Raw genomic sequence first — 9,582 nt, forward strand, 5'->3', positions numbered from 1 at the left:
CAGCTTTAAAGAAGACATCATTCGGTCAATGAGAGGAAGAAAGAAAGACTCTGTATTATGAGAAACTACCTAAAATATTGATATAGCATTTAAAAAAAATGATAAACTTAATATTCTTAAAGGTCCCATGTCATGCTTGTCTGGTTCTTACCCGTCCTCTTGTGTGTTATGTAGCTTTTTCTGCATGTAACGGTCTGCAGAGTCACAAACCCTCAAAGTACACCCTGTAGCGAGTAAAACTCTAACACAGAGAAGACCTGTCTGTGCTGCCCCAGAACGCCTCGGTGGACATTTCTCTCTTTCCATTTGTTTCTTGCTGTGTGTGTGTGTGTGTGTGTGTGTGTGTGTGTGTGTGTGTGCTCAGGCTGAGCTCCGCGGTGTCTCGCAGACCCCACGCAGCAACCAGGAAACGACACCAGTAATCCAGCTCACACTGTCCGCTCCTCGAGTCTCAAAGGGCGGAGCAACGTCCCGCCAACTCGGCACCCAGACCCCATTCTCATCTGTTTGTCATTACTGGTGTCATTTCCTGGTTGCTAACTAACGCCATTGTAAAACATAATCACTGATGTTCCTCTGTAACGGTGGTGGACTCATCAGAACAGAGTGGGCGAGCTGACCAATCAGAGCACAGTGGGCTCATAAGGGGGGTTTAAACTATTTTTTTATTTAGTTTTAGTCCTGTGTTAAATTTCCTTTTTGGTTTTAGTCACCTTCATCCTGTTTTTATTTAGTCAAGTTTTAGTCGACTAAAAGTCTGAGCATTTTAGTCTTATTTTAGTCAAAGAAAACTAATTATTTTAGTCTACTTTTTGTCAATGAAAACTGTTGAGTCTTTTTTAGTCATCAGCTTATATCAAACATTTCAGTCAAACTAGTCTAACCAAAACCAATCATTTGTCATTTTAGTCACATTTATTTCACAATAAGATTATATCTTGTCCTTATTTGATGAAAAACAGGTTGAATGATTAAGAAGCTTTGCAGAGAGTATCAGGTTTGTGGTGTTTTGGCCACATTGCTTCCCTTCTGATAAAACAATGCATTCCCTTTGTCTCTCCGCCTCATTGTAGCGAAAATGGGCCCAAATATCACATCGTTTCTTTCTCCCAAGCAGTGGTGGCGTTAGACTTTTTCGTTGTTACTCATTTTGACGGACAGGATCGTAACATTTCAGTCATAATCCATTATTACCCGTCGAGTCTGTACACAACTCATCACTCACTAAGAGATCCTTTTACTTAGGACTTAGGACTCTTAGTATCTCCTTATCTTAACTAACTGTCTCATTAGAAAGAAGGAAATATAGTTTTTTTGCAGTTAATCTTATTTATGTGAACATTTCACATTCACATAAGCAGACGTACCCAATCTAAAGTACATTTCTACCAATAACTGAATCCATATGGCACCAAAACAAAGGCAAGCGTTAAATAAGAAGGTAATAAAACCTAATGTTTGAAATTGAATATTTAAAGGACCAATGATATCAGCTCTTGTTAATATTCCTTTAGATTGTTTTTCCTATACATGTACCCCAGCTAAGCACCGTTTAGTGTGCACTTGATGTCGATGGTTCTTGGATAAAGACATGAGGAAAAGTAAACCCTCATCAGGCGCAGAGCGTACCCCGTTGGCGCTCCTCTTCTTGGCCTTCCACTCCTCCAGCTGGCTCTTGGTTTTGGCGTCGACCTTCACGAGCAGCTTCTTGTCTCCTAACATCAGCTCGTGAAGAAGTCTGAGCGCTCGCAGCGTGGACTCCGGCTCCTTGTACTCACAGAACCCAAACGCTTCAGGAGAGGAGAGCAGAGAGACGATGGTTAACAGAAACAAACCTGATATCTTTCAATATTTGCAGGGAAAAATATGAAATCTAACAAAGAATGATGATTTTTCAGAAAATGTGTGCAAAGAAATACCTATTTATATTCACTGCTGAAAATAACAGTTGGTAGGTCCATCACTGTCTTGTTAATCAGTCAATTCTAAAATCCAATTTTACTATAGAGAGGCGAAGTCCCTCCCTTTCCGGGGGAGCTCCATGGGACCTCATTTCAGAAAAAGTATGCATTGAAGTCAATGGAGAGAGAAAGATTATCTTTCGATCCCGTTTGAATTGTGCCACGAATTACACATATGATGTTTGTCAATTTAAAAGATAATTTTGAAGTCAACATTTTTTTAAATGTGTCGTAAAACTGTGAAGTAACACTTTTTTTTGTGTGAAACCGCTCAATGAACTACAACTCCTAGGGAGGCGTGTGGTGCAGTGGACTAGTGCGTTGGTGTTCGGATCTGGGAGCACAGGTTCAAACCCCACTGCAGTCAGCATGTCCCCAAATTGCTCCTGTGGGGATTGCCCACAGTATTGAGTATGTAAGTCGTTTTGGATAAAAGCGTCTAACAAGTGACATGTAACTACATCTCCCGTCTCGCACCACACACCAAGACGGCCGTCACGTTGGCACATTTCACCTCTTTCTTTCAGAATGAGGCGGAAAGTATTAAAAGAGGTGAAAATCACTCCAAGTCTGGGCGTGTTGAGAGCTGTACATACACACAAGGGGAGTTAGTATATAAATACGCAACTAGAAAGACTACAAATCCCAGAAGCCCGGTCCCGCATGCTGGCTCTTACGGAACCGGGCTTCTGGGATTTGTAGTCTTTCTAGTTGCGTATTTTTCATAATCTTATATTTCAACAGTTTTACGACAAACTGTGACTTTTTTGACTTGGAAATTATTTGTTAAGATTGACAAACATCATATGTGTAATTCGTAGCACAATTCAAACGGGATCGAAAGATAATCTTTCTCTCCCCATTGACTTCAATACATAAGGTCCCATGGGTCGGAAGTAGATGGGCGGGACTTCGCCTCTCTATGTCATTAGTGATCGTCAGTGTCACTTCCATTAGGAAATAATTGCCTATTAAGAGACGGGGGCTGCCCTCACTGACAGTGCTTGTCTCAGCTCTCAGACAATTCTGCCTGTGGGTCTGTTTCAGTGGTTGATTCAGGCAAACCTTTGCAGTAAGGGCGTGTATTAGCTTCAATAATGGCTGGGTTATTTAAAAAAAACCTCAACCCATCTCTTCTATTACTTTGAGGGATAAGCATATTTCAAAATGGTCTAATAAATAGGCTATTTTCTTCTATATAACTGCCATCGCATTGTCTTGCAACAGCTTGGCTTTTTTGGGAAAATAATGCGTTGTGTTTCCTACCTTGAAGTTTCCCAGAGGCACCTTGCACCCTTTTCCAGCTCAGAACAATACCACATTTCTATATTGAAAGAGAAGAGGGAAACAAAGGATTAAAGCTTCAGTGCTAGGAAAGGTTGCAGTATTTCTGATTCATTTGTTCCGGGGTTATGTCGTGACGAGTAGGGCTGCAACGCTGTGAGGTTTTAACGATATGATAAGAGTATCAGAAAAGACCACAGTATGAGTACCACCCTTGAGACAAGTTATGACCAGTTATGCTCAAAACCTGTTATGCTGGGATTGTTCAAGTGACTTTCTGTCAAATCGATTAGCTCCGACACAAGATGCTGCATCACTCGATGTGTATAAACTGCCTGTCGCCTGAAACTCGAACCTATGCAATTAACTGTAACCGTTTGAACATTCCTAGGATATTTACTGCTTTAAAAAATGTCTTCAATAAAAGGGTGGGGTAGGTACACTTACCGCAAGCAGCTGTCTGACCAACATGTCAGAAGCCTTTTCAGAGATGTTCCCCACGAACACGGTGGTGGTCGGGCCGCCGTTGTCGTCCGAGGCTCTAATGATCGGGTCCTTCTTTATGAGCATCGGCTTATGGGTTATAGACACTGAGGTCGGGATGAGAACCTGCAACATCACAAAACAGGTGTTACTGTAATCCAGCGCAACAACAAAGGCATGTCACAAAAAGTGCTCAAATGACTATAATTAGATTACAAATGTCTCTGTAGAGTGGTGAAGTGACGAGTCCTAAAACCCGGAAGTGAGTTAGCATTTCACCACTACTGGTTCCCTCGTCTCAGAGCCAGTGGGATTTTTGAACTAGTTTTTGGAAAATAGCTGGAAATCAGGTCTGTGGTTGAGACACATTGAAGACACGGATCACGTTTTGTTCTTTGGGTGATTTCTGAAGAGTTTCCGTGTCTGAAAAACGATGGTTGTTACCAAGTGGCTGAATAGGACTACAGAAGTTGGAGGTCGTTGTACGCCATTACGCCGAACACGTAAACACCTCTAAGTTTGATTGCCCTGTTCTGCTTGAAAGCAAGTCCCTGCCTCCTACAGACTGTTCAAACAAACGCTTCAACTCGTACAACTTTGAATCTGTATGTTTGAATATGGATCTTAAAGGTAGGGTAGGTAAGAACGGAGAAACCAGCTCGAGTGCGCTAGAATTTGAAAATACACAACCGGAAAGAATCTGCCCCTTCCTTCAGACTTCCTCACAGAGCCCCTCCTCCAACACACACGAACATGACCAATGAGGGCACGAGATAAGTTTGTGCACAGATGGAAGGCTGACAGGCAGGTAGGCCATCCAGTTACTTTAGCCGGCTCAGATGATTGGTCGAGCTTTTTACAGCGCCACGGCTTCCAGATGAAATATTTTAATGTATTTATTGTATTACTGTTTGTATTTATAACAAAAAGTGTTTCTGAAGTGAATTACCTACCCCACCTTTAAGTTGGCGTGACGTTGAAGTCGTGCTGCTGTACTCGGCTGCAGTTAGTTTATAGCATAACGTTAGCATTTTGCTTCGGGCGGTTAGATTTATGATTCGAAAATTATATAAGTAGGGTAGACGTGTGGATTTGATCCGGCTGAACAAAACGTGCATTTATCAAACCGGTTGGTTTTCCACACATCTTATTTTTTTTATTCCAAAATCCTAAGGAGAAATCCCGTTGCTTTTTTGTCGAGGGAACCCTTGTGCAGCTTACTTCCGGGTCGGCCTACAAAAAGACGTCATCACTGCACCGCTCTGTTGAGCAGCAGAATATCAAACCGATTCAAGAGTGACAGTAAGTAAGGATCAGTCAGGTTTAATAGAACAGCCGATGCTTTAAATCACACACAGTAAGAACTGCTTCCAACTCACTGAGGGTGTGGGGGTCAAAACGCCCATATGAACCGGGATCATGGGAGTACCTGGGAATAAACACAAGATACAATAAACAAACCATGTAGTGAGGAATATAACTTCACACAATTCTATGTTTTGTTGTGTGAGATTACCCAAGCAGTAAAGCAGTAAAGTTTACAAAGAAATGTTGGTAACTCTCTTTCTATTTGCAAACATTTTTGAGCAAGAAAATCCAGATGGTAAATACAAGGAGATCATGTAAAGGATTAAAACAAACACAAACTACTTTAAACTGTTATATACTACAGAGTTACTTACAGATTATTAGTTTGTCAAACTAAGAAGGCAGTCAGTAATTATAATTGTATATATATATATATGGGTATATATTGCACATTGGTGTTATTGACAAACAGTGGTTTCTCAGTCTTTGTTTGTTTTGTTGTTGTTTGTGTTGTTGTACAGCCTGACTGATACAGGAAGAAAGGATCTTTTATGCATAACAAGTACTTTTGGATTATTTTGAAGGCAATTATTTTGTAGTTAAATAAGATTGTCAATGCAGGACTTTGACTTGTCACATAGCATATTTACAATCTGTTATTACTGCTTTGACTCCAACATATGGGCACTTGTTCTGATATGAAGCCAACAGTAACGTACCTGGGGGGACAGTCTGTGCAAACCCCGCATACTGAGGAGGAGGGATCCGGGGGGGTAACTGCGGGATGCCGATCTGCTGGCGGTTCATAGGAGGAGGGTATGACATCCTGAAAGAAATCAACAAATCAGAAACACTTGTAATACACAGAAAGCTATCAGGAACAGAGGATGATCAGCTGAAAACCAGAGAAACAGTGTTCCTCAGAGGCTAACCTGGGCTATGTCATGTTAATCATAATATTACACTTTACTTTAACTATATATATGTTAGCTGACGTCTCAAACTAACCAGTTACTACCTGTTTAGTAAAAAAAAAGTGCAATTCCTTCACGTTAACTAGCATCATTAGCTAAAGCTAGCTAGCTGTGGCCTTGCTAGCTCTGTTAGCTTCAGCGGTCATGTGAGGATTCACTCACCTGCTGCTAACACGTGTGGAATAAAACCCAGCGGCTAGTAACACTGTGGGATATCCGGATAAAAGCCCATTAAATACGGTTAACGGGAAAACGTAACGCGTAAGATGAGCGTTTCTATTTCGCTGCAGGAGCCCCAATGGATACAAATAAGAGGGACCCTTTCTGTTCGCAATGGATTGTGGGAAAGCAGAGATAGAGTTTGTTTTTATTGCCCTAAATTCAGACTGTCAGGCAAATCCTATTTTTTTTTTTTTATAAAACCAAACAAATAACCACACAGAACAGATGTAGACATCATGTTTGGTTTAATTTTGTCTGAGTCAATTTGGCTTAATGAGGCTATCGGTGTCATTAACAAGCCCCCACTGACAGACGGTTATCCAGATGTGTAAAGTAACTAAGTACATTTACTCAAGTAGCCTACTGAATTTAACCCATAAGGAGCCACCGTGCCACGGGTGTCACACGGGTGTCACATTACATTGCATTTAGCTGACGCTTTTATCCAAAGCGACTTACAATAAGTAATTGAACTTACATGAACACATGAACTTTAAATGTTCTGGACAGTTTCTTATACGGCTTTAGCCTTTATTTTTATCTCATGAAGTCGCTAAGTGACACACACTGAACAGTCTGGTGGGTCATGGTCCAGGACATGTGATTTTGTGTTCCCGGACATGTGATTTTGTGTTCCCATAACAACATGTCCAAGATGTCCATGTGCCAGGCTAACACATGTGACATAACGAGCTACATTTCAAAAGCTTTTGTTGTTGTTGCTAAAGGTAAAATTCAAGCCATTTAAGAGTTAAAATGCTTACATAACATGTCCTTTATTACATTTAACCTGTTGTGGACACATGTTTTGATCAAATTGATATGAAACAAATGAGACAAACATCGCTGTGACACTGATCGGGACTTTAACCCTAAACTTTCACAGTAAACCCAAAGTGACATATATGCACAATTAGAAATATGATTATGATCTGCTCAGTTAATTTAGCTGATTCAATTATATTGAGTTAATATGTTCTTTATTCTTCAATTCAAAGAATGTTCAAACTAATTTAAACCAACAAATCATCCTCATTAATTAAGTTAAAAATAAGAGTTATTTTACCATTAAAGCCCAATGTGACATATATGTCACATTTCAGATATTTGACACTAGGGGGGGTTTCTTGTCAGAAATGTGTTCTACTGTAGGTGGTCTATTTAGTCTAAATTATGTTCCCCTTAATTTCCCCAAAAGTAGAAATGTGTCCGGGTTCTTATGGGTTAAGTACCATTTTGAGATAGGCCTACTTGTACTTTACTTCAGCCTTTGAATGTCATGCTACTTGTACTTCTCCTCCACTACAGCTCAGAGGTAAATGGTGTACTTTTACTCCACTACATGTATTTAATACCTTTAGTTACTTTACAGATGTGGATGAATGATGTGAAATATAATGAACACTGAAATCAGACTTTAGTTCCACCTGGAGTAAATTCACAAGCTACAGTATACAAAGTCATTCAAACTAGTTGCACCTTTACCAGCTTTGATAACACTTTAATAATCAATCATTATAAAACATATTATATATATTATTCTGAAATGGACCAATCTGCACAATGACTACTTTTACTTTTGGTACTTTAAGGATATTTTGATTCTAAAGTGCAATACTTGAGTAAATGTACTTAGTTACTTTACATGTACATGTAACTCAGAGATTCTCCACTTCTCAAACGCTGGGTGGCGCCAGATGCATTCATTTTATTTTCGTAGGTGGAGACATCTTGGCCGTCCTTTGATTTACCGATGTGTACATTACTGTAACTGTCGGTCGTTTTGCGCCAATCAGCGGTCGGGAAGATTATGACGTCAGGAGACAAACACTTGTTGGGGTGTGTTCGTTGTCGCTTAGTAACCACCGGAAGTTCAGTCGGTTAACGACTACTTTGTTTTATGTTAAGTGTTAAATAAACGTTATTATGGAAGCCTATTTCCGCCACTTAAAAAAATTAAAATCCCCATGAAAAGTCATAATTATGAGATAAAAAAGTCGAAATTATGAGATAAAAAGTCATAATTATGAGATAAGAAAGTCGAAATTATGAGATAAAAAGTCATAATTATAAGATAATAATTGCGCATGCGCTGCAGTGGCGCTGCCTTCAAAGGTCCCTTCATCACCTTGCTGCTCTCCACCATGCAAACGGCATCTAGTCCTAAATAAGGTAACTATTACAGGTGACTTTTGTAAATGTTAGATGTTACATATAGCCTATATTGCAGCTAAACTACAACAATGCAGTTCATAGCTTTGACATTACCTGTTATGAACTATATATGCCTATAGTTAGTTTTGTGGTAACGTTCATGCCATATGGGCTCAGAACAGTCTCATAATACACACATGCACACAGAAGGATTCACACTTGTATTTCATGATCCACAAAAGGATTCAAACTTGTATTTCATGATCCGCAAAAGGATTCAAACTTGTATTTCATGATCCGCAAAAGGATTCAAACTTGTATTTCATGATCCGCAAAAGGATTCAAACTTGTATTTCATGATCCGCAAAAGGATTCAAACTTGTATTTCCGGATCCACACTTGTGTTTTTCAATGCACACACAAATGTGTTCCGTTTCATATACATGTAAATAAAATCCAAATACAGAAAAAAGTTTTACATATGTATTTTTGATCCACACATATTTGTTTTCCGTTTAAAACCGCTGCACCTGCAAACCGTGCATTCGTGTGTGGGTTTTTTGAGACTTCCCTGACGGTCAGCCGATTCGTACTTGTAATTTTTTCTATCTATAGCCAATCAGATGTCTCCTCAATTCTAAGCCAATCACATGAGCGCGCCCCCACGAGGGTAGATTTCTATGCCACGAGGCATACTGCTGCTGTGAGTTGCTAGCCTAACTAACCCGTAAATGTTATCTCAGCTACGGTACACCACTAATTATAGTAGCCTGCAGTACATGTAACGCAGTGATTAAAAAGTCATGCGTTAATTGTACATTGCACTGTCGTTTTTTATCGCTTTTCAGTTTGCTAATCTGGGGGAAATGCTAATGCCATAGCGATTATTCAGTAACATCACCAAACCGAAGTGGTACAGTCAGATAGCATGGATAGCATTCATTATGCATGTGTTGAACTTTCCTGTCGGCTCCCAGACCGTAGTCGAGGAAACAGGGGATTACTCTGTGGTCTCCCAGGGCCGAAGCAACAAGCTTCAGGTTCAATAATATCGAAATAACTGGAGAGAGGCGAGCTCTTCTTTGGAGGCCGTTGCATTTGTTTAGTTCTTCTTGTTACACAAAAAGGTGCAAAAAATCAAGTAAAGTAGCCAGTGATGATCTTCGGGTCTTTGTTTGTTTTGTAAACTTCAAGCC

The 9,582-nt window shown here is 40.0% G+C and overlaps 1 protein-coding gene across 1 annotated transcript in view; it reads right to left on the reverse strand.

The window, feature by feature from the left end:
* Positions 1–6,347, reverse strand: part of rbm25a (RNA binding motif protein 25a) — a 37,266-nt gene extending 30,919 nt beyond the window's left edge. Inside the window, exons 1-6 of the mRNA XM_034233401.1 lie at positions 6,173–6,347; positions 5,756–5,862; positions 5,108–5,157; positions 3,693–3,854; positions 3,228–3,285; positions 1,630–1,790 (exon numbers count right to left, since the gene is read on the reverse strand). Of these exons, the coding sequence (XP_034089292.1) occupies positions 1,630–1,790; positions 3,228–3,285; positions 3,693–3,854; positions 5,108–5,157; positions 5,756–5,861 (537 nt within the window). The 5' untranslated portion in view covers position 5,862; positions 6,173–6,347. The remainder of the gene's footprint in view (positions 1–1,629; positions 1,791–3,227; positions 3,286–3,692; positions 3,855–5,107; positions 5,158–5,755; positions 5,863–6,172) is intronic.
* Positions 6,348–9,582: the final 3,235 nt, after the last annotated feature.

Source organism: Gymnodraco acuticeps, unplaced genomic scaffold, assembly GCF_902827175.1.
Source record: "Gymnodraco acuticeps unplaced genomic scaffold, fGymAcu1.1, whole genome shotgun sequence".
NCBI lineage: Eukaryota > Metazoa > Chordata > Actinopteri > Perciformes > Bathydraconidae > Gymnodraco > Gymnodraco acuticeps.